The following is a 26,911-nucleotide window of genomic DNA, read 5'->3' on the forward strand; positions in this document are numbered from 1 at the left end:
GGCGCTCTACTCACTGTGCCACCTAGACGCCCCTCTAGTCTTCTATGTTAATAAAACATGTGTTGTTATTTAGTAATATATTTGTTGAGGAGAGATCTCTTGCATAATTCAAAAACACTTTTTCAAGAGGTTGTTTTTCATTGGGAAAATATAATTAAAATCAATGTGTTTGACAATGTGCCTTATCTCTTAACAATAATGGCCTTTCAACTATGCTTATTGGATATTGTCAATAGACTAACAAATTAGTATTTGTGATTAGTTCTTTTACTGTTTAATTCCTAATACATGGAGATGGATATTTTGAGTTAGCCTTTCTGCTGTGTGATGAATTCTCTACCTCCTGGTTTCCCTACTCCCTTGCATATGAAACCCATTAAATATTTTTACCTAAAATTCCATAATTCACTTATACTTCTACTCTAAATTGAAATGGTAGAAATGTATCCTTTACTAATGGTTTTACTTATGTTAATTTGTTTTTTTTGAAACCATAATTATTATGATAAAGCAAATAGTAAGATAAATCAAATTTTTCCTGACTGAAACTAATTTGATTACTTATGGTCCAAATTTACTATTTGGAATGGGATTTATTTGAGAATCGCTGCCTAGAATAATGCATTAGTAGGTGTCCTTTTTGCTATGTGTGCCAGTCACCTGCAGTTTAAATTTAAATGATACACTTTAAATGTTTCCTATGTAGATATCTGTTGAATGCTTGCAAGGAATCACACCAGCAAGTTGAATATAATGCATGCATTCAAGAGTTTTATTCAAGAGTCTTAAGCAGTGATGGTTGTACATTCCCATTTTGAAGAAAAAATCTCATTTTGATTTTGTATGATGTTCCTTTTAAATGCCTACTCTGCACCCAACATTGTGTTTTGGGAGAGTGTATAAAATTGGGTAGAGTATAAAAGATGTAAGGATATCACCACCTGACTTTTTAGTCTAGTTTAAAGAGTCTAGAGATTCTAGATACCAAAGACTTAAGGAAATATGAGTAGATTAATAATGTGCACAATTTTGGAATAGCTTACATATTCAATGTGATGAAGTTCAAAGAGCGCTGGATCCTGGAGTTAGAGGACCTGTGTGCAAGTCCTAATACTTACTATAGATAAAATTTTGAGTAAGTAGCCAAATCTCTCTGGGCCTTAGTTTTCAAATTTGTAAAATGATGAAGTTGGTAGATGACTAACAAGGTCTTTTTTAGTTCTCAATCACAGATTAAATCAGAGTATTCTAAACTTCTATGCCAAAACAATATAAAATAAACAAAGGAGATCTTTGTTTCATGAAGTTAGGGAAAAAAATTTTATGGAAAACGTACATCTTAATATTTAGACGGCTGGTACACAAGAGAAGAAAATAAGGCAGGATTAAACATGTGGTTCAGAGGCTGGCCAAACTCAAAAGGAGGCATATTTTAGGAAAGAGTAAGGCAAGAAAGGTTGAGTATCTAGAAGGTTGGTCTTATAAGAAGTTTGTATATATTAAGTATTGGAATATTGTAGAGTTTTGGACAGATATTAAGAGGAAAGTTTGAAGATTGTTTTAGTAGTATATTTGTATGATTTGAGTTAGGTAACTGGGAGGCATACAAGTCAAGGAAGCCAAATATATTGTTATATGCATAAAGGATTCATATATTTTTAGGTATTAGTCAAGAAAATGATGAGAAAAGTATAAATCACAGATATATTTTGGTGTGATTAAGGGGCAGCACTTGGTTGCTTAACATGAAGATAGAAAAGAGCTCTTTCTCAGTTTCAGGTAATTTTGTATGAAATGAATGAAGCCAGTAATAGTAATATTTTATATTTGTAATAGTATCATTCAGTCTTATCTAAAAATTAATATTCACATCTGTTTCAGATGTATACTTGGTTTGCATAGGTTCTAAATGTGCTTTCATTTGTATCAGCCAGATTTAAAGAAACCTGAGCTTTGATTTTAAATAATATACAAACAGAGAGATGGATTTTATTTTTTAAAGATATGAAAATTCATTCCTCTATTCAGGATCAGATTACTTAAGCTGAAAACTGGCAGGAGTTTGCAGAAATAATATTGCTGCCAGCACAATATAAGCATCATAGTTTATAGTCAATTGTACTTTTTGTTCTGCTCAGTAATATTGTTTCTCTGTAGTAATGTTTTTTTCTTTTTACTGTAAGTGTTTCAGATAATGTTTTCATACTAAATATTCAGAAAATTCTATTATTTCAAAATACACACAGACTAAGTCTTAATTCTCTATTTTGTTGTTTTAGTTAGCTGAAGATGTGTATATTGGTGTAATACTATTTCTGCCCAATACTGAGTGGTTTTGCTGCTGAGGGACAGCCCTGTACTGAGTGGTACTTAAAGAGAAAGAGCCTTAACTCCAGATTGACTGAGAGAATGAGGATGATGACCATGTTACTGTCATCCTCTATAATGATCTTATTTCGGTTTGTTTCAGAGACATAGATATATAGAGAGTACAATTCCAGGAAGGCAGTAGAGAGAGGGGGAATTTCGAATGGTGAACTGGAGCCTTTAAAGTCACAGACATATATGTGAGCTGATCCCTTTGTGTTCTTTGTCATCTAGTACTTGGAATTCTAGAAACTGCTGGGAGCACACCTACCCTAAATGATAACATTTTATCCTGGTTTGAACTGAGATCTTACTGCACTTTCAGCTGAAGAACTTGTTTACACATGTATTCTTTAATGTGTCTTAATCTGTAGAACGGTTTGTTTGCTATTTTATTTGGACATAAATATGGGTTTGCTTGTATTTGCTAGTTATGGTGGTCTTTTGTTGTACGTAGCATTTGATGGTAAGAAGCAAAATAATGAATTTAAACTCTTTACTTTTTTTTTTTTTTGCTTTTTGGAGGCGGGGAGGCAGGGCAATTGGGGTTAAGTGACTTGCCCAAGGTCACATGGCTAGTAAGTGTTAAGTGTCTGAGACCGGATTTGAACTCTCTTCCTCCTGACTCCAGGGCCTGTGCTCTATTCACTGCTCCACCTAGTTACCCCATAAACTCTTTACTTCTTCAAAAAATTTATGCATTTGTGTATTTAAATAATAAAAGCTTCCCTGAAATTTTCCCTGGGAAACAATTCCTAGATGAGGCTGGGGGAAAAATTATCCATGCCTCAAGAAAATCCCCCACTATGAGGTAAGAAAGCAAAATGTGATTTCCAGAATGGGAAATCTTCTGAGATACCAAACAAAATATTTGAAACTATGAAGGATAATTCTTTGAAAATTTGCCTTTCTTTCTGAAATGCATTGAAAATTCTAATGAAAATCAAGAAGATAAAAAGTTAAAGCCTGCTATCTACCAACATCATCTGCTTCTTAAAATCAAAAGTGTGGGATTGTATATTAACTTAATCTCCACTCAAGATTGAATGGTCATTGGTATGAATAGCCTGGGGCTATAGAACCTGGGCTCTTCATGTTGAAATCATTATGCATAAGCTTTCAGAAAAAGAAAATGGGCAACACCTGAGAAAAAATAAAGTATAACCTCAGAATCAAGAGTAAAATTCCAAAGTCATTCTTAAAAAATAAAATTTCTTGTAAAAGAAGCAATCAAGGAATATTATTGTGAAAAGATTTCTGCTCATAAGCCTCCACATGTAAGATATCTGTGTGGACTGTCTAATCTAGATGTGACTCACACATATCAGTGATAGATAGAATCTGAGACCCATTCTAACTCTTTAGAGATTACATTCATCTTTTATGGGTATTAGAAGGACCTGTGAGAGTGGGGGAAGTTCCTAGACTGATAAAGGTGGGGCTGGAAGATTGCACCTCCAGAGAAGTATCAGTGAGAATTATATCTATTTGCCACCTCATTTAAATATCTCTAAATATACAATCTTTAGGAGTTTAGACCAAAAGCACCTACCTGCCCTGAGACAGACCTTAGTTTATAATCACCTGCTTAACCCCTTCCTACCCAACACAGGTAGCACAAAAGACCACCACAAATAATGGATACTGAGTAACCTTTTTTATGTAAGAGACAGTAAATAGAAATTATAATTCTAGAAATTAAAATATACCAGAGGATATACAAGAGTGATTTCTCTTGCCAGAAGCAAGATAAAATCTCAAGTGAGGAAAAAGAATTATTTTACTCAAGGGGGTCCACTATCAGGTTCTAAAATTATAAATCCAGCTATTCAAGGAACAGGATGGGGTCAGCTCTCATATATATTTGTGCCTCTGAGACCTCCAGTCAGCCATTCAAAAGTTTCTCTTGCCTATCTCCTTTGGACTCCTCTTTCCATTTGTGTCTCTGAGATCTCTGCCACAAACTCTTGCTAATCATTCTTTCAGCAAATCAGAAGTTTTATCTTCTACTATGTAAACACTATGCAGAACAGGTTTGTCTTCTCAACAAAACTGCCCTGGGCGTGGGTGGATGCAGGGTTACATTAGGATTATCAGGGTGCCCTGATAGGTGATAGCATTGTTTCATATGAGAGACTCAATGATAACCTTGATATTTACAGGAAAATATATTTTCATTTATTATAATGATAATAGCATGTATTGATTTATCTGGAGAGGTGAGCAGTGTTGGAAGAAACTATTAGAGAGAGCCTTAAAGGAAAAAAAAGACTGAATGGTGAATTCTTAGAAAAAATTTAATGTATTTTTAAAAGTACCAGTATAAAAGTAGTAGTATAAAATTTGAAGACTTCGGACTTTTTTTTTCTATTTTCTGAAACACTCATTTTCCTTTTTGTCCTTCATTCAAATCCATGTAAAAATAACTAAAAAAAAAGGAAACTGAAAAATGAGTAAGAGGTATAGCAACAGTATAAAAGGGAATAGAAGAAAGACTCAGGACAGGGAAGATGAAGTGAGTGGTACAAGGTAGAAGACTAAAAAATGCACTATCCTCCTGTATTCTCAAATAGGGGTAGTGATTTTCTTCAAGGTTAATCGTACTTAAGTCTGTAATCTCATCTTCTGTCTCCTAGCGATTTGCCACCTCAACTAGTCCAACCCCATCATTGCACTGAAATTGCTCTCTGCAAAGTTACTAATGATTTCTTAATGCCTAATCCAACAAGCAGCCTTTGTCAGTCCTTATTCTCCTTGACCTTTCTGCAGCTTTTGACACTGTTGGTCATTCTCCCTAAGACATCACTTTCTTCTGGTTCTCCTATCTGACCACTCCTCAAATCTCCTTTGCTAGATGTTCATCCTTCTAACCATAGATGTCCCACAAGATTCTGTCCTGGCTCATCTTCTTCCTATATACTACACTTGGTGGTCTCATCATTTCTGTGCTGACAAATCTACCATCCTGCCCCATCATCTCAGCTGACCTCCATACTAGCATTTCCATCTGTCTTTCAGACATCTTAAACTGGATGGCCAGTAGACATCTTAAACTCCAAAGTAGAAAGCATTGCCTTTTCCTCCAAACACTCCCACACCTCCCCTTTAACTTTGCTATTACGAAAGAGGGCAACACTGGTTTCCCAGTCCTTCAGGTTCATAAACCTTGACTCCTCACCGTCTCTTAATCCTTCACTTCCAATCTGGTGGCAAAGCCTGTTGATTTCATCTGTGCAACATCTCTCAAAAATAAAGCCCCCTTCTGCCCTCTGTAACACTCTGAAGCAGGCCCTCCAAGTAATGAGCCTCATTGAAATAACTTGCTTTTGCACCCTCCATCCAGTTGCCAAAGGGAGTTTCTTAAAGCACAGAACCAACAATATCAGTTCCCTACTTAACTCTAGTGACTCCCTATCAATGCCAGGATCAAATAAAACATCCCATTTGATATTCAAAGCCCTTCACCACCTTCCTACACCTTATTCCCTGGCATATACTCTGTAGCACTGGTCCCCTTGATGCCCCACAAACAAACTTCCTGGCTCTCTGGCTGTCCTCCATGCCTGCCAGGCTCTTCTTCCGCATTTCCACTTCTGACTTTTAAGTCCTGACTAAAATCCATTTTGTAAGGGAATCCTTTCTCAACCCCTTTTAAATTCTAGTGCCCTCCCTCATTTAATGATTTACTTTTTATACCGTATGTAGCTTTTGTGTGAGAATGTGAGTGTGTTTCCTGTATATATAGCTTGTTTGTAGACACTTGCTTGTTGTCTTCCCTGTTAGGAGGTCAGGGACTACCTTTTTTTTTTTACTTTGTATCTCAAGCACCTAACACAGTGAGTAGGTGCTTAATAAATGTTTACAGATTATTAAGAGTCAGACTCCCTTTAGCTAACCTATTGGCAACTTCCTTGATTTTTAGAAATATACTCATGGAATCATGGGGCCATAATAAAAATGTGGCAAATAGTTTTCACCTGTACTCTCAAAACTTTGACTTGACTTCCTGTCTACCCTCTCAAGCTTTTAAGCCTTTATCCTTACTTTTCTAGCTAAACTCTTAAATACTGCTATATATACCCCATTCTATTCTCACTTCTAATTCTACCACTCTAAGATTACAAACTTTTTTTGATTTTTAACATGCCTGAGATTCTTGGGCAGTCTTCATCTTTCTTGACCTCTTTGCAACATTTGATTCTGTTGACCACTTTTCATTCCTTGATATTCTTTTCTCCCTTTCAATGACACTGTTCTTTCCTAGTTCTGCCAATCTGATTGTTCCTTCTTACTTTTTTTGCTACATAATCCTCCATTTTCTATCTTGTACCAATGAAGCTCCCTTCTAAGGCTGTCTTGAGCTCTTCTTCCTCGGTGATCTCATCAGCTCCCAAGAATTCCGTCGTCTCTTTAGAATATTGTCAAATCTATATATCTAGTCCTAAGTCTCTTTTCTGACCCCCAATCCTATGTTACAAACTGCCCATTAGATATCTCTACTGGATGACGGCCTACCATAGGTACCTTCCACCCCAAAAAAGCAGATAACATAATTTCTTTTCTCCCTTCTCCCAGTACTCCAACTCTTCTTCCTAACCTATCTATACCTGTCAAGGACACCTTTTTTCTATTTATCCATGTTTACAGCCAGTCTTTGATTCTCCGTGTTGATTTTGTAATATCCGATTGGCTTCAACATCTCATACCTATCCTCATCTCTCCAAATGATTGCTCCTCTGATTCAGAATCTCATATCCGCCCGTTGGGCTGTTGTGTACATCTTTCCTCTAGGCCTCGTTTTTTTCTCCTAGACTCCCAAAATAACTTATGGAGAGAATTGTGAGCACTAAACTGAAGGCATTGCTTGACAAAAGCAGGGAAAGGGTATGGGGATGGTAGTTTAAATGAAAATCATAAGAAAATTTATTAAATTCATAATGGCTGTAGCCACAAAAAGTGAACCAGAATCTGGGTTTTTCAGGGTTATTTTTGAATATCATACTTTAATTCAAAAATATTTCCTGCATCTTACAGGCATAAAAGTATGCATTCATTATTTACTCTTTACCAGTTGCCTCAAAAAGCATAATCTGTATTGCATTCCAGATGTTCCATTTAAGCAGACCTCTTCCATAGCAGTAGCTGGAGCAGTAATTGGAGCTGTCCTTGCACTTTTTATCATTACTATCTTTGTGACTGTGTTGCTTACTCCTCGGAAGAAGAGACCATCCTATCTTGATAAAGTGTAGGTATTTTTTTCTTTTTGCATGTTTTGATTGTGAATAATCATTATATATTCGGGAGTTTTAATTTTTGTTGTAAATATGATTTCTAAATATTTGAAGGAAGACAGTAAAAGTAAATTTACATGTTTTGACAAATAAAGACATCTTCATAATAGGACGTTTCAGCCTATACCTTATGGAAAAAATAAGGGGCCAATTAAGATGAATGCAATGTCTACATTTTAACCTAAAATACATTGACTTTCTTTTACTATGGCCAAAGAAGTTGCATTCATGTGTACTCTCTTTCCCTTTCTTCCTCCCCCTCTCTTTGTATTTTTTTATTAGACTTCTAAAAACAAATGTGAATACCTTCTAAAATGCATATGACCAAGTCACAAACATATTTAGCGTCAGTTTTGTGTAACAATTCATATAGTAACCCACTGGGAGCTATTGAAAATGTTTTTAATCATATCTTCAGGAGAATTTATTTATCTTTTTATGTGACATGCACTTAAATTATGGAGTTAGACATCTTATTTTTTAAAAAATAATATAAATCGAGACTCTGGAATAATTGATTTTAGCTGAATTATTTTTTAAATACAAAAACAAACCAAACATAATTCTGTCTAGAGTGGCATATTGGCAGAAATATGGAGTCAGCTCCCTATCTTAGCTTTTGCAACTTTTATCTGTATGGCCTTCAAGTCTTTTAACCTTTACTGACTTATATGTGAATTAAGAGAGACTATAAAATTCCTCATTCAGGCTAGTCCCTATAACATACTTCTAACTCTTATAAGATCCAAGTCCTTAAGTTTTGGGTCGTTTGGTAAACAGCAAATAATAATTAGTCCATAAATGCCTGTCTTACTATAGTGGTGCTTGACTAGAGCGTTTATATCTTGTGCATATATTGTGGGACTTCCTAAACTTCATAAGGTAACTTTGGCATCTCAATAAGGTCTCACTTGGAGTCTAAGGAAGTTCATTTTCCTAGTTCTGTTTTAATACTATTATAAATGAAATTTTAGTATGGTTCATTCATTTTCGTGCTTAGTTCTATTCTCTTTTTAACTATCAAATTTTACATTTCTACAAATTTAAAACTATAAATTTTTATATATGACATTTGGTGTATTTTTCATTCATTTGCTTTCCTATTACAACTTTGACAATTCTGCAGTTCTTACTGTACATCTCTTATTTCATGTTTATGTTTTCTTATGAAATTCAGTGTATTAACTACAATGTCCAAGACTGGTATTTTTTGTAAAATTTACATTTAATTTATTAATTGAATATATTAAGATTGTTCCTGATGGTCTTCAGACATTTTGTCTTTTGGTTTGCTCTATTATAATCAACTGGGTGTTTAGAAATCAAAAACACCATTCTAATATTGCTTCATTTTAATTGTTTGCACAGTTATTAAGAGAAGTAATTATTTATTTTCATTGGAAAATCTGAGTGTTTTCCTCTTATCTTAGAAGGAAAAGTTCCAGTTTCTTTGGAAAGCAGGATTTCCAGTTGCCCAGGGCATTGAGAACTTTGATATTTGGGTGACAAGCCAAGACATTTTGAGTTTTTTGCCCATATAAAATTTTTTTTAATATCAACATTGAGTATTTTTCTTACCCAGTCATTTAATAAACCTGAAAAATACTTTTAATTATATTGTTTAAGGGAATGTCTTATATAAAACACCCACATGTATGTGTGTGCTTCACATATATGTCATTAATGACATGTAACATACATATGTCTTTAATAAAAAGTTACGATATAGTTTTTTTAAAATATAAAAGCCTCTCTACAAACTTTGGGATGTGTATAGTATTATGTGCGTGCACTTTAGATATTAGCTGCAGAATGTAGGTTGATTTGGTTTTCTCTAAGCTCTAATTCTGCTTATTTTCTCAGCTCTGAAAGGTAAATGAAAATGAGTGCTGAATATTAAATATTTGAGACAATTTAAACAGTAGCATGGAAATCATGTTCAGAATTCTAGGGAGCCTCCCCACCAACTTTCCTTTTGTTTTCATTAAATGTGGCAGTCATATTGTTTATTCTTTTTAATGCAGGATCGATCTTCCACCCACACATAAACCACCTCCTGTGTATGAAGAAAGATCTCTCCCTGTGCCTCAAAATGAAATCACACATCAGGTAGGTTAATGAGCCCACTTAAAAATCACCTCAAATAGAGTGCAAAATACCCAACGCCTTATGTAAATGTTTTGTTTCTTGAAACTGAATAGTAGTTATATAGCTTGTTCATAGCTTGTTCATTGCTCTGAAAACTGAGGTGTAGTGCAAGCCTCTCTTTGTCTCTATTCTTGATGATTGGTGGTATGAGCTTTTCTTTTAGGAGTTGGGGATTATTTGTTTGAGATACTTAGAAATAAAATTTTCATTAAAAAATATGGTTCTTGATTTATAGACCATTAACACATGGTAAGTATGTCATTGGAGTCTAAATTTAAATATTGCTTCTTTTGAAAATGAATGCTGTGTTCTTTCATAATAATAATGGGAAATACAGATAATTCAAAATAAAAAATAAACTCACTGAATCCTGTGTTATGTTCGAAATTTTGAAGTAGTTACACTGTTAACCTTTAAGACTTTTTTTTTTTTTAAGCATTTGGGGTTAAGTAACTTGCTCAAGGTTACATGGCCAGGTGTTTCTGGGTGGGTGCTAAGTGTCTGAGCCCAGATTCAGTCCCCAGGTCATCCCAACATTGGGGTCGGTGCTCTTACTTGCTGTGCTACCTGGCCGCCGCCCTTTAAGACTTTTTCCTGCCATTTCAGTTTGGATATGACGAGTTACTTTACTAGAAATTAAATTTGTTTGGGGGAAGGAGTGTCACTGTAGAGGGAGGAATTGGATTAAGAGATCCTTAGCTGCTTCCCCTTTCCTCTGGATTGTTCATATCCTTCACTGTTTGCTGCCAGAACCTGGAACCCACTGATAAGTTCTAGCTATACTACCTCAATAAAATAGGTTGTTTTTGTTTTTAAGAGGATGACTTGACTTGATATATAAAGGGTTACCCGTCCCTTTCTTGCAAAGAGACCTTATATTCCTTACACCACTTTCCTCAGCTGAGAAAGCAAACAAGCAGATATAAACAAAGTTAATAATTAGCTAGGGGTGGTGCTAATGGGAAGAGAGGGAGAAAACCTTATATCTCCCAATATTAATCCAGTAATTGAATGGAGAACCCATGAGTGGTAACAGTAAGCTTGACAGCAAGTTGAGGAGCCTCACAATACGTAATCAAAGTGTCATGTGGTTAATTAGGAAATTAGGTAATTGTTGAGCTGGGGATTTTAGAAAGAGATAAGGAGATTTGAATATCTAGGAAAGAAGCATTCAAGATATGACTTAAGAAAAACACAGAGGTAGGTACTATTATATATTACTGTATATAGGGACAATTAGCAAGCTTGGATGTTTTAGAGGGAGAGGTTTACAAGAAGAGTGAAAGGGGAAGTTAGAAAAACATATTAGCAAGAGAAGGTATGCTTCATGGTGCTATGAAAGGAGTCCAGGAACATTATAGTCCTGGCTCTGCTACCTGCTAACCCTCTAACCTTGGTCAGATTGTTTCACTGTTCTGAAACTGTATACTCGCCTGTAAAATGAAAGGGTCCAAGGTCCCTTCTAACTTTAAAACACTGGGATTCTATGATACTGAGAGTTAAGGTAATGGCTTTAACCTCTCCAGGAGTGTCAGAACTTGAGTGATGGATGAAATAATTTCCAAGCCTGTAAAATATTTGGACATTTAAAGCTAAATTAGCAATCAAATTGTAAGATAAAGTATTATTATTCATATAATCAAGTCATAGAATAATTATATGGTTATTTATATATTATTTATATATAATATTAGTGATATATTTGTGTTGTGAAAACATAATATAAAATACATAGTAACTGCCTTTTGCCTTGCCAGTTTCCGAGAGATCTGTAAGAGCACCTAATTATCACCCAGGCATTTTATTGCAGTAGTCCTTGTACATATTGTGTTATGTTTATCTCCTGTTATAGCCCTTGTGATACTTATCAAGAATTGTTAGAAACATGCTTATTCGTCTGGTGAAGAAAGGATGCATGACATAACTGAAAGAGACTGACCATCACTCCTGGTACTTGTTCTCAGAGTCAGGCATAGGGACCAGATCCAAACTAGGGACCCACTACCAGACCACATCAAGTACTAGACAGACCTCATTTGGAAAGTGATCTTTGTCCAGGTCTCAACTACTGTTATTTCTGTTGAAGAGGTACTACCCACTTATTCAGCCACTAATTATTTCCCTAGGGAAAACAGCAGCAGAATTAAATCTTCCTATCTCCATTTAATTACACATCTTAGCAACCAGTACCAGACAACATTCCCTTCTCATTACTAGTGACTCAGGAGCCCTAAGATGTCTAAACCATTCAGATGCCTTCAATTGATTAGTATTATATAGAAGAAATTATTCTTAGTGAGTATCATTACCATCTAGAAGTGAAGCTACTTAAGTGATATATCCTATGTATGGGTTACCCCAAGGCAAAAATCCGTTAGGAAATAACAGTTCTACTAATTTTGAGGTGAAATTTCTGATATTAATAGTGACAGCTATATTCAGGATATTTAAATATGCTTATCTAATAATATGGAGACAATTCTTTGATAATTCAAGATTGGTAATTTTATCAAAGTGAGCTCTGTGTATTCTCCACAGAGGCAGGTTTTTGCTTCACTGTCACACGTTTACATGCACACACTAGTTCGGTAGACACTTTTATATATCTTGATCATAGTCTGTTCTTTATTTTTAGTTAAGCTGTACCTGTGCTCTTTGCATGTTTGAAAAATCTCTAGTTGTTGGGTTAGATTGATCTAGATTATTTCATCACCATGATACTTCATTGGATCCATGATTCCAATAGTATATTTATTTCCTTTACCCTTAAAGACCATAACCCATTCACTCTCATTCTATAATCTTATTCTTTGGAGTGCAGAATGAAATAACCCTTCCCACCCCTCCCCCCAGCCCCACTCCCATCCCCCTTTAAGACATGGCCATTGCAGAAATCTGTATTATTTGACTATATGCATTTGTAACAGGGGTATGATTTTGTTTATTTTGCTTTTTTGACTAGAGAAGGTGGGTTGGCAGGGAAGAAGTGAGAAGAGAAAGTAAATATCTTCATGAAAATAAAATTTAATTAAAAAAAATTCTTGTCCATGTCTTTCTGTAAGATTTCTGAAAAGAATCTTCTTAATGTGTGGTAGGCCATCATTGAGTCTATAATGTTTTAGACTATCTACTACCTTTCACATTAAGTACATGGCCAGTATGCCTCCTTTTCTGATAATTCATGCCTTTATGTCTTTTATGGCATTTTTTTTCAGTTCAGTCATTGGTAATGCTTAATCCTATTTATAAGTTATGTCAGTCTCTCTATTCCTGTTTGATTTACCTGAAATTTTAACTCTTTGGTCAAAATTAGTGTTTAATAACTTGTCACAAAGTAGAATAACAGGGGGAATTATCCATTCGAGCTATTATAATGTCTATCATCATAACCATTTTCTTTTCTGTTTAAACAGGTAATCATTGGTAATTTGCTAAAGCCTACGTAGGCCCACTTTGCATTTCTCCATTGCCCCTTATTTGGGCAGCAGTAGTGAGGGAAAAATTCATAATGATTAAAAATGTCACAGATGGTATTATTATAAAAATTTATCAAAAAGACAGCAACAGGTATTGTCACATATCTTCTTTGTCATTATGGGGAGGGAATAGTCAGGCTTTCACAAACTTTTCTATAGTTGACCACATTTTAAAAATTGTATAATTGACTGAAAAGTGTAGAGAATACAAGATCCCACTTTGTTAATGTTTGCTGATTAAAAAAAAACAGATATTTGACTCAGTAGAGAAGAATGAAAACCTAAGGGCTTTCTTTGAACAGGGTATTTCTTTTGCATGTATTAACTATACAAGATTCCTTGATTGATGCAAAGAGATTGAATCAAAGAGATCATGATTCTCTATACTTATTTCAAAAAAAGTGGTAAAACAGAAAAACACATGGCACCATCATAGATAATGTCCTCTGAAAAATATTGGAAAAATTAGTATTTAAAAGATGGGAAGACATAGTACAGTGAAAACTATTAAGGATTATCAAAATCATTGCAAAGTTTTCCAAATGTGGTCCAGCTTGGTCTCCTAGACCCTTTTGTTTAGTTCATTGTGTTTATGTGCATGTGTATGTGTGTATATATATATCTATATATCATACGTATGTATGTGTATATGCATAGAATTTGTACATGTTTAATGTGTATATGTGTCTGTAGCCTTTCTAAGATATATAGATATATATACACACACATATGTAGAAACTTATGCAAAATTTTTTCTGTGTATGTGTATGTACATATGTATTAATACGTGGCTGTATATGATTAGAGAAGTGTGTATGTGTTATATACCTGTGTCCTATTACTGATATGAATCAACAATGACCTTTTATATATTAACACCATTTTTTATACTAACTTTAATATAGTAACACCATTTTTAAATTTAATAACACCATCAAATCCATTCAGTTGTGAGTGAACATCTATATTAAGAAGAAAAAAGAATAAAAGATATTAAGAAATACAGCATACAGTTGAAGCAACTCAGTCTTAACCTGTTCAGACAAGGTATTGATTATGGAAAAGATGTAAAAGTAATACAAGGAAGAAATGACATGAATATTTGCTATAAAAATTCATATAAAGTTGAGCAGATATAAATCAGCTGTCATCAAGGAGACCAAAAGAACCAAAAACAAAAACTCCCTTAATCAGCAAATACTTAAAGAAAGAGGCCCTCAAAGGCAGCACTGGTTTAGATTATAAACTCCAAGACTGTAAAATCTTGGAGGGAAGATGATGCGAGTTTATAAGCATTATTATCTCATAACGAAGCAATGAAGAGTAAAACTAGTTTAATGAAAGCTTGATAATTGACCCAACTCTGCAAAGTCATTCCTAGGGCATTTAAGGATGAAAATGAAAATAGAAAAATAAACAGACAAAAATGGAAAAGATTTGCAATGATTTTTATAATTTTCTACCATCAGGAACAGTAGAGCCACCACCCTTGGACTTTTTTTTTTTTTTACATTTTATAACTTTTTTTTTTTCAACAAATTTTTTAAATTTTTTTTTTACTTTCACATTATACATTAGTCAGGTTATAAAGATGGATTGTACCAGCTGGAATGAAAAATGGTAAAGAGGACATAAAACCAAATAAGAGAAAGAAAAAGATCAGGTTTTTTGCTTCCACCTGGATATAAACTTAGTTCTTTCTCTGGATGCACATATTTCTCTCCATCGTGAGTCTTTTGGGATTGACTTACATCACTACATTGCTGAGAAGAGTCCAGTCTATCACAGTTGGTCATCACACATACATTGTGTCTGTAATTGTGTACAAATTTTTCCTGGTTCTACTCTTCTCACTCAGCATCAGTTTGTATAAGCCTCTCCAGGTAAATATGAAGACTGTCTGCTCCTCGTTTCTTGTAAAGCACAATAATATTCCATAACATGAATATACCACAACTTGTTCAGCCATTCCCCAATTGATGGGCCCCCCATTAATTTCCAATTCTTTGCTACTACAAAAAGAGCTGCTATAAACATTTTTGTACATATGGGTCTTTCTCCCATTTCTATGATGTCTTTGGGATATAACCCTAGGAGTGGTATTGCTGGATCAAAGGATATGAAAGTATTTATAGCCCTTTGGGCATAATTCCAGATTGCTCTCCAGAAAGGCTGGATCAGTTCAGAACTCCACCAGCAATGCATTAGTGTTCCAATTTGCCCACATCCTCTCCATCATTTGTCATTTTCCTGTTTTGTCATCTTAGCCAATCTGACTGGTGAGATGTGGTACCTCAGAGTTGTTTTGATTTGCATTTCTCTAATCAATAGTGAATTAGAGTATTTCTTCATGTGCTTATAGATATCTTTAATTTCTTTCTCTGAAAACTGCCTGTTCATATCCTTTGACCATTTATCAGTTGGGGAATGACTTGTATTCTTATTCTTGACTCAATTTTCCGTATATTTTAGAAATGAGTCCTTTGTCAGAGACATAGGTTGTCTCTTTCTTTCCCAATTTCCCACCTCCCTCTTAATCCTGGTTACATTGGCTTTGTTTGTACAGAAGCTTTTCAATTTCATAATATTCAATTTCAAATTCATAATATTGCCACTTCAAATAAGCTTTTAGTAGTAGCCTAAAATTGAAGAAAAGCTCCTGAATTATCACCAGATATCTAAAGAAGATTTTAATGCTGAAGCCACCATAATTGTGAGGGCCTTAAAGAGTTGATTTACATGATCTCTGAAGGAAGAAGAGATACCAAAGTTGCATGTGTGTGGAAAGGGCACAGAGGGTGAAATCTTGGGCCTAATTACTATCAAAGTAAGGCAACCAAAGAAATATTAACAATTACAAACATATACTTTCATACATACCATTTTTTTCTGATCTTTTTTATATTGTGTCAGAGGCATTTTTGATGACTATGTTAGTAGAGTACAAATAGACTTTTGTAAGCAATATTCTACAGTTTTACCATCATATAAATGACAGAGAAACATAGTGGATGCAAGATCTCACTCTGCTTTTGTTGATTTCTTTAAAAAGAACTTGATTTATAGAGCAATATGCCACTTTAAAAACATCTACTTATTTAAAAATTTCTTGAAGGATGTGACAGAGGAAACTTTCTTCAATGACCCATTGATTGTAGAGATTGGGTGAGAGGAACGTATGTTCATCAGACATGTTTGCCCCTGTGATGCAGGATATTCAATGTAGAGCTCAAATTAAGAGAGATTCTTTATAGATGGATAAGTTCTTCATTTGTAGAAGACAGCATGTTGCATCAGCCCTGGACTACACTTAACCATCCTTTATCTCTTACCACTCAAAAATTTGAATTAGATATTCATACTGAAAACAACAAAGCAAATAAAGAATGTTCATTTGTCAGATTTGTCATAAAGTCTGTCCACTTGTCCACTAATGTGCAAATATGAGAAAAATGAATAAAAATGGACAATAAATTAGGCTTAGAATTAAACAAGAGGAAGAGGTGTAAAGTAGGTTAGATTATCTTCAAGACAATGTTAAGCATTGGGAACACAAAAATAGATGTGGAACAGCCCCACCCTCCAGGAGCTTATATTAACAAATGGTCCTCCAGCTTTTGGAGATTTTAAGTGAGGGGAAACCCACTACCTTCAGGAGGCAGACTTTTATTTTTAGATTCCACTAATCATTAGGTACTTTTTCTTCAAATCTAAATTTATCTCTTTTCATCTTTTTCCATTGTTCCTGATTTTTCTCTTTAGGGGGTAAGCAGAACAAATCCTCTTTCACTTGACATTTCTTCAAGTAGGTCAAGGGGTGTTAACCTTTTTTGCATCATGGACTTCTTTGGTAGTCTGATGAAGGCCACTGACCCCTGGTCAGAATCTTGTTTTTAAATACATAAAATGGAGTGGTTACAAATATAACGAATGTTGAATGATAGTTTTCAGTGTAGGAGATTTCAAGACCCCAGCTTAAGAAACCCTGAAATAGGTGAAAATTTATGTTTACCAATCTAAGTATTCCTGGTTTCTTCCATTGATTCTAAAAGCATAATTTTGAGATTTATATACCATTTTTCTTTGTCTTTCTTATGACGTTCTTCAAACATGACACCCAAAAGTTTATACAGTTTTCTGGATGTCAGGGAAGGGTAGAATAAGATTATTAGCTCTCTTGACTTGGACACTAATCTTTTCAGTGTAGTTTACCTACAATCTTGTGGTACATCATCTCAGCTGGGTTATCACGTGATAATACGGCTAGGCAATCCATGTCCCTAATCATTTTTGTCTCCTACACACCCTAGTGGCCATTCTAAACATTTTTGTTCCTCTTCAAACTCATAAGCACTCTTCCTTCACCCTCTCAGTTAAGGACTTTGTTTTAATTGTTACTAAAAAAGTGAGGTCATTTGTGGAGACCTCCGTCTTTTCCCTTTATCATCTGACATCAACTTAGATGTCTTCTCTAATTGTTCCCTCTACTTTTCTCTTGTGAAGATAGGGCTTTTCTTGCCAAAGCGTGCCCTTCGGTGTGCATCCTTGATTCCATCCCATCTCCCTTCTTTGGTAGATTAGATGAGATAGATCCTCTGTCATCCCCTCTCTATAATCTTCAGTCTTCCCGTTTACTGGCTTTTTCCCTGCAACCTACAGACATGCCTATGTCTCTCCCATCTTAAAAAAAATAAAAACAAAACAAAAACTTATCCCTGTTATCATCCTTTATCTACCTCCCCTCCTCAGCTAAACTAACACTTAAACTTGTTTCCTTCACTTTCTTCCGGAAACCAGATTCCAAAGGCAAGATCATCTTTGGTGATCTTAATTACTTGCCAGATCTAGTTTTTGATATGTATGCTTTGGTATTGTCAGTCACCTTCTCCTGAATACTGTCTCCTCTTTGTTTCAGGAAACAGCTTTCTTCTGATCCTTTTCCAACCGTCTGAACCACCCTTTATCAGTATACTTTGCTTGATCTTCAGGTTATTCTTATAAACTTAGGGTGTCCCCCTTGGCTTTTTCTGGATCTTTTGTTTATCAATATTGTCTCTCAGTGATGTCACCGGCGCCCATGGGTAGATGTTTTATAGCTTTTCCACATCAAATTTCAAACCATTACATTTGGCACAACATTCAAACCTGTCAAGATCTTTTTGAAACCTCACAGTTGTACAGTGTGGTAGTTATCCCTTGCAGCTTTGTGCCGTCTTCATGTTTGATAGATGTGTCTTTTAGGCCTTTAACCAAGTCATTGATAAAAATGTGAAATAGCACAGGGCCTGGCACTGGCTCAGAATATAAACTTGCTTATAAATGTTTAGCAGTAGCAATGGAAGTTTATAAGTAGTACCATCTCATAAAATATCAGAAAGCAGTAGAAGAAGAAAACATGTTTACAGAAAAGTTGGCAGGAAACCTAACTAAGTAAGATCTTCCAAAGAAGATTTATCAGTGAACCTAATAGGAGTATAACAGACAAAAAAATGGAAAAGATCTATAAAAATTTCTGACTAAAGCTGCCCAATTTGGATCCTAACATCACAGTCCTATAAATTGTTGTAAAAGCATGAATTATTACTTTAGCATGTACCCTGCCAACCAAACTCAAACCACATTCATTCCTAATTCATTTTTATGAGACTTCACTCAGCTTGTTCTTTTGGTTTGGTTATGTCCTCCTCTCCACTTAGCTACCTCCTTCCTTTAAAGACCATACTAATTTCTTCCTCTTATGTAAAGCCATCTCTGAGGACTCCATCCTACATCCCTTTGTGGCTACTGTATACCTCTTTTTATAATTCATGACAGAGTAATGAGGCTGACTTTCTCTTCTTCTGGAATTTTTCATTGCTTCATAGTTAAATTTTCTAAGGTTTTGTTCAATAATTGCAGGTATTTTTTCCTCTGACCTTGATTTCTAAGGCCATTTTTGGCAAAAACAAATAAACAAACAAAAAAACCCACCATTTCTTTTGCATTGTCTTTATCAAGTTCCTGTGTATGTTTAAGCTTTAACAACTTAGTTGTCATGATGCTAGAGATAACATGTAAGTAGCATTTCAAAGCAAATTTATTAAAAATTCAGCAAACTGCATTGCAAAAATGCTTTTAAGTTTTAAAATTTAGGACTTTATCACAGGGTTCTCTAGTATATCTCTTTAATATATACATATAAGTACATTAATGAGTTTATAGTATATGTCAATAACTACTTGGCAATTGATTTTTTTCCCTTTTGAATAATTTATGGCCACCATCAGGCTATCTGTACTATAAAAGTTGGGTGTTCTCTGAACAAATCAATGATTATAACTCAGGTAGTTATGTTTAGATAGGAGGTTTTATAGCTATAGTGCATTTAAGCTGATGAATAGACCAGCCACCTACACATATCTACATATATCTTTGCATTTCATGTGAAAAAAAAAACTTTAGAAATTTAATAGAATTTGTGAACTTTTCCACCCAGTGTGCATTTGCTTCCCCTCTGCCTGTAGGTGTAACACCACTTCCTCTCTCTCTTAAGAGTTTATACTTACTGCTTCAGAGTTCACTGTGGATGATGGTGTTGCTGTCCTTATTGTTGACAGTGGATCTAAAATGTACAGAGTGGGTTTGCAGAAGACAGTGCCCTTTACACTGTCTTGCCTAAGACCTCAGGGCATGATGGTAAGTATGGACCAGACATGATGGTAAGCATGGGCCAGGTATACAGCTACCTGGGGGATGAGACCCAAAGCAAGAGAAGTGTTCTGAACCAAAAACATCTGATTGAACATGATATTGTCACCCACTGAGACAGCATGGCCCTATACTGCTCACAGAAGTCCCCCTGAATTCCAAAGGCAACAGAGGAAAAATGACACAGATTCTGTTTGAGACCTTTGACACCCCAACCATGTAATTGCCGTCCAGGCTGTGCTGTCCTGTATGCCTCTGGTCATATCACTTGTATTGTGATGGACTCTGATAGTATGACCCCATCTATGAGGGTTATTCCCTCCCCCATGCCAGCCTCCATCAGGATCTGGATGACTGTGACCTGACATAAACTCATGATGAAGATCCTTACTGAGATGGGCTATAGCTTTACAATCACAACTTAGAGGGAAGTTGTTTGGGCCGTCAAGGAGAAGCTCGTTACGTTGTCCTAGGTTCTAAAGCAGGAGATGTCCACTGCTTCGTATAGCTTTCTTCTAACCATATTTCTTATATATGGAATCCTGTGGAATCCATGAAATTACCTTCAACTTAGTCATTAAATGTGATGTTGATATCTGTAATGATTTGTATGCCAATATCAGTTGTCTGGTGATGCCACCATGTTCGCAGACATTGGTAATAAAGATGCAAAAGATTACAACCATAGCCCATACATAGCACAATGAAAAATCACGATCATTGCCCTAACCTGAGTGTGCCTGAAAAAGAGATTAGATTAGTTTAGATTTGATTAGATTAGATTATGACGTTATGCCTTCATTTATAGTTTGGGCTTGATTCAAGATTTAAAAACTGGAACAGTAAAGGTGACGAGCAAATAAGTATGTAGGAGGTTAAAATTCCCAAATTTTTAGTGTGTCTTTAGGACTCTGTGCATTTTTTAAGTCATTCCAAATTGTACTTTTCTCCTATGGAAGGAACTACTTAACATAAATGAAGTTAAAGGAGGGGGATGTGGGTAGTTATTGATTACATGTAAATCATACAATTCTTTAAAAAAAAAAAACTTTCCCATCTCCTGCCTCAGTATTCCTTTTTTTTTTTTATTTTGTGAGAGCCATAGTGACTTCTCCTTTCCCTCCTTGCTCCTCCTAACATAGATGTGAATTTTTTGTTTGTTTGTTTTTTACAATCTTCTTTTGAGACTGACACCAGTACTTGGGAGGGGAGGAGCTGTACCTCCACACTGACTTAAAATCAGTTCAAATAAAAGTGTACATGTTAAAGAAAAAAATAATTAGAAATCCTAAGGGTTAGTTTTTCTTGAGCCTATTCTTGATGGGCACTGACAGTAAGAGTGCTTCAGTGATTCTGCTAACTTTCTAAATTTGCATTTTTATTTTATTTCTCTTGGCATCTTTTATTTTTATGTCACCTTCATTTCTACACCCCCCACCTAGCAAACCATCTATCATAAAAAAGATTTAAAAAGAAAAAAAAGTTTGAGGCAGTTCAGCAAAGTCAAGTATAACTATTACATTTGACAATATATGCAATATTCCACACTTATCCCCTTACTCTGAAAAAAAAAAGGGGAGATATATTTTCTCAGGTCTTTTTTTGAGACCACATATAGTAATGTTTTTTTTTTCAAAAGGAAAGATATATACACAAGAAATAATCTGGTGGGTGAAATGTTCGTCTAAAATTTTCAGTATTTCTGTTTTTTTTCAGTCATTCATTTAAGTGTGATCCTTAGCTTTCCTTTGTGTCATCAGTTTTGTTTCATGTGAAATGGGCACAAAAGGTAGCAATCTGTCTTGGCATCTGGATGAGTAATAAGCTCATATTACTAAGTTTAATTTTGTTTTTACAAGACACATTCTTTATAGATTCCTATCAACGTCTTAAATAGAACAGAAAGTAGTGATCTCTCCTGAGCTTATTCAAATTGGTTGAGCCTTAAACTTTTTCATTTCCATTTTTCTTCCCTTTTAAATATATCCTAGCTAGTGCCAAACTTTGAAAAAAGAGTTTTGGAAAAAATTGTTAACTTCATACTGTTATTCAAGTTTGATATGTTACTACTTGTGTTGAAATGAAGTGTTAATTTTTTTCTAGAACTTTTAAAACTAAAACAAAATGTATACACTTGAACTATTTTTAACATAAGTAACCTTATGCTTTGCATTTAATACCATTATTATTGAAATTTCTTTGGAATGTCATTTACCCTCTCGTTAAATTGCATTATGGATGAATGAACATTGCAATTTCATAGTTGTGACTGTCGGTAAGGAATAATATTATCAATAAATCATTTTTTCCTACTTTGCTGATCAAGGGCTGCTAGATAGCAAAAAAAATCTTTTAGGTTTCAAAACTTAAAATGATATGTTGACTTGGATGATTTTGTTGTGGTTAAAAAAAAGCTTTGCTCTGAACTTTTCAGTTGATTAGTAAGACAACTGAACTCATCAGGTTTATTCCTTTGTTGTTAACACTGAGTCAATGAGGAAAAAATAAGACATAGGGTTTGAAAAATATTTTTAACTTAGCTCTTTTTTTGGGAAATGTGGAATTAGTGTTCAGGTCTGTCTTTGGTGTTTATCTTAAAGTTCTTACTTCTGATACTCATGTTTTAAAAGATACTAGTATCGTCCCATATCCTGTATATCTTCCTGAAAGCCCTGTTTAAACATTACAATATGTTAATGGCCGTCAATAAATTATTTACTTTGCAGTAGTCACTGAACTTTGAGAAACTGGAATTTAATGTCTATAAATGAAGATGATAATAAAAACAACTTAACGATATCTTATTTATTTTATATCAATTACTTAGTTCCTTTGAATTTTTAAGTCAAAAGAAGCTCTTATTACCACTGATTTTGATTGTGTGAATTTTTCTGTACTTTGCCAGCAATTGTATGGTTGAGCTTTCATCTAATTTTTTTCTAGAACTTTTAAAACTACAACAAAATGTATACACTTGAAATATTTTTTATTTAAAAATCCCTTTTGTCTACTTGGTGCTGTTGCAGCTACATGTTTCTTAAATTTTAAGCATGTTAAGTTCTTAATTTTAACTAGTGTCTTAGCAGTTTTATCTACATATTAATCACTTATATTAATCTCATGATCATATATAAAAGGGGCTAGAGATGTGTCCTAGAAGTTAGAAAGACATGGGTTCCCTTCTTTGGCTCATGCTTTGTGGCCTGGGCTGGTCATTTAATGTCTCAGTTCCCGAGATGACTTTCATCCTCAATCTTCAAATAACTTCAGTCTCTCTGCCATTCAGTAGAGGATCTTCTGGAATTTCTTGGGCCCAAAATATCATTTTCTTGCTACCAGTCTGGTGTTTAGCTTCTTCCAACTTAAACTCTCATTCTCTTCCACTGGCATATCTTTAAGAACCTAGGGTGACCTCCATGCTGTTGTGAGGCATCAGAGTAATACTTCATTTGATAAAGCATGTATTAAATATTCAGTATGCAGGCATAGTGCTAAGTACTGTTGATATAGAAAATACAAGCAAACAAGATAATTACTGCCTTCAAGGAAGTTATATTCTAATGGACAAAACAAACAAACAAAAATCTGGTGAAAGAGTATAGGTGTTACCAATGGCATGTTCTAAAGAGGATTGAAACATCTTGGAGGACTAGTTCTGGTAAATATAAGAGGAAAATGCACCATGTGGGAGAGCCTGGTACCCAGGGGTTAAAGGCCAGCATTCAATTGGTAGAAGAGAAATGAGGATGATTACTGCAGTGGAGGCATCATGAGGACAAGAAGTGATGTGGAGGCTTGGCTTCTGGGTGAGATGAGATTGAACCTAAAGCCCCTGGCTGTTCTGCTTTGTGTCTCCTTCCCTTATCACAGGTGCTTAGTTAACAGCCAGAGATCCTGAGAGTTGAGTGTTTGCAGACTAGGGTGAAAGCTTGCTTACCTGTCAGCACTGTAGGCTTTGGTGGAAGGTTATAACCCAAATAGTGTCATAATATTTGTTTATCCTGTGCTGCTTACCTAGACTTTTAAACATGATTCTTTATTGAGCTTACATCCCAGTCATCTAAAATAGCAAAAATTAGGGAGTGACTCATTTAAAAATTTGTTTTGTTTCAAGTTTTTGCAGGTAAAAAAAAATACTTTCATAAGGTCATAGTCTTAGAGCTAGAAAGATTAGCTATCACTGAGTCTAATTCTATTATTCCAGTTTGATGTAACCTGGGGTGCAGGGGTCTCATTTAATAGAAGGAGCTCATGCTGTAGACTCACATGGAGGCTGATTTGTCCTGGAAATGGCTTCACCCCAAAGAGATGGTCTTTTTTGGTTCTCTCTAGTTCGAGGAAAAATCTGTAAAACACAGCTTGGTATTGGCCATGTCTGTATTCTCTAAAAGTGGCTAAGAGGATCCCTCTAGAGAAGATAATAGTGAACTAAGAAGGTATCATATATAACGATGCTCAATTAGGTTAATGTGTGCTAACAAATAAACTAAATTATGAAACTATAATCCATCGTTGTTATCATTCTCTCCCTGAAAGATAAAGGCATTTCTTTATGAAAATGCTGAATAGATGTTTCACTTTGACCTCAGACCGTGCTATCTCATCAGAGTGACTCATAAGATCCATATCTTCAGGCAAGCCTGTCTTTTCGTGTTCAGGCTAATTCTGTTGATGGTGGTCTTTTCCTCCAAGAATGTTGGTTTCAGGAAGTACCTCCCTCAGGGGTTGGCACCAAATAAGGAACTCTCAAACCCACAAGATTTTTGAGGAGGTTGGAAACACCCAACTTTCAGGATCACTGGCTGCTAGTTGTCAGCCTGTGCAGAGGGAAAGAGTCATAAGACAGGAGAAACAGCCAAGGACTGACTTTAGGTCCAAGCCCATGTTCTCCCTCTAGTGTTTTTGAACTACAGGCCACCATTGCCATGGAACAAGTGCCACGGTATTAAGATAAAAGAGGCAGAAAGAGACAGAGATGATAGTCTAGCCTGTGTCTCATTGTTGCTTGTCTTTTGTTTTCAAAGAGGACCAATGATATCACAAAGGCAATGTCTGTACTTGATCATGAATTGGATTTGAGTGAGGCAGAGCTGCACAAAATTGTTGGCCTTACCCTCTTTTCCAGAGTCATTGCAGTCCAGTGGCAAGACAAAAACCAAAATGACTGGCACTGGGTTGCTCATCTACTTTTGGTGTCTACTATTGGCCTGTGTGTCAGTGTTTAATTGTTTGGCTGTAACTGTCTAGTTAAACTCTAGAAATGCTTATCACTTCGAGAGGTAAGGATCCAATAAAGGAATGTTTGTGTGGTACTTTGCCAACCTTGAACTGCTGTTTAAATGTAAGCAGTTATCTTTGTGATTATTTGAAACTATCCTAGGCTCCTCATGTTTAATAACAAAGAAAAAAGAGACATCTTTAAAATCTACTACATACATATTTATGGGCAGCTAACTGGTTTAGGACACTGGCCCAGGAGTCAGGAGGACTTGAATTCAAATCCATCTTCAGACACTTAGTAACTGTGTGATCCTGGGCAAGTCACTTAACCCTGTTTGCATCATTTCCTTATTTGTAAGATGAACTGGAGACAAAATGGCAAACCTCTGCACAGTATCTTTGCCAAGAGAGTCAGACACAACTGAAAAACTCCTGAACCACCACAGAAGTATGTTTGTTAATTACATCTTTAGTGTAGAACTCCAGAGAATACATACTACTGATGTAACAATATACTATAAGTATAGAAATTTAGCTCATTTATCAAACTGGGGCATATGTTATGTACCTAACAGCACTTTATGATTCTTGCTACTGTCCTCCCATAAGGAGGCCCCTGGGTGTCCATTTAACCTGTTGAATGAAGGTCTTCCCCACTTTTTCCAAAGTAAATGCTTAAAACTTTTTTTTTTATCACAGGTTTTAAAACAGGCCATCATCTAGGCTAGGAGATGTCAATTTTTTATCTCCATTGCTTCATTTGTAGTAGGTGCTTAATAAAAATGAGTTGAGTTTAAGTAAATGTAATGTTTCAGTTGTTCACTACCAAGAATTTGTGACATGAAAGTTAGTGTACATTTCAGGATGAATGCTTAACAATGAATTCTTCATTTCTGATATTTTTTATTCATATTTATTGAAGATCCCCAGCATGACTGTCACAGTCTGATGGTGTTGATGATATTTGTCAACTCTGGAGGTTGAGTTCCATTTTTTTTTTCTCATGGAAACAAGAGTACTTACTTGGGGTCCTGTCAACTTAAAAAATGTTTTAATAACTGTTTCCATATAACAGATTTCCTATAGAATCCTTTATCTTTTAGCATCTTTATTTTATTATGGTATTCACTTTAAAATATTACTCTGAAAAAATGGTACATAGGTTTTGCCAGACTACCAAAGGGGAGATCTGTGTACAAAAAAAGATAATTCATCTGTAACTCTCAAAAGCATAATTGAATTTTTCTCCAAAACAAGGTCTTTTTTTTCTTACTGTTCTATATGTTTAATCCAAAAATTGGACTTTGTCCAGTGTGGGTCAGGGAAGAGGGAGAAGGTGAAACAAGTGTAAGTTACTACCTTTCTGAATTTTACAGAAAGTTTGAAACTTAACAGAATAAACATGCACTGAAGAATTATAAAGAAGAACCAGTTTCTATTTTTCAAATAAAATATTTGAACTTTTGTAATTTTGAACGTTATTTTGCACCAACCATATGAAAATAATGATCTCACATAAATAAAAAAGACAAAAAAAAAACATGTTACTCACTGAAAGAGAGATGCTTCAGTGCTTCAAAGGGATGTGCATACTGGTTTTTGGGGTTTTTTTTTTTTTTGCTTTTTTGGAGGGGGAAAGGTAGGGTAATTGGGGTTAAGTGACTTGCCCAAGGTCACATGGCTAGTTTTTCATTGTGTCTGAGGCCAAATTTGAACTCAGGT

The 26,911-nt window shown here is 35.0% G+C and overlaps 1 protein-coding gene across 2 annotated transcripts in view; it reads left to right on the plus strand.

Moving 5' to 3' along the window:
* The window catches only part of NECTIN3 (nectin cell adhesion molecule 3), a 207,130-nt gene that overhangs the window by 64,150 nt on the left and 116,069 nt on the right, over positions 1-26,911 (plus strand). For both annotated transcript variants that reach the window (XM_069069819.1, XM_069069820.1), the window contains exons 6-7: positions 7,474-7,612; positions 9,683-9,767. In XM_069069819.1, coding sequence (XP_068925920.1) covers positions 7,474-7,612; positions 9,683-9,767 — 224 coding nt within the window. The remainder of the gene's footprint in view (positions 1-7,473; positions 7,613-9,682; positions 9,768-26,911) is intronic.

Source organism: Petaurus breviceps, unplaced genomic scaffold (genome assembly GCF_028583685.1).
Source record: "Petaurus breviceps papuanus isolate PSGF00001 unplaced genomic scaffold, PetGlider_PUasm1.0 90792, whole genome shotgun sequence".
NCBI classification, from domain to species: Eukaryota; Metazoa; Chordata; class Mammalia; order Diprotodontia; family Petauridae; genus Petaurus; species Petaurus breviceps.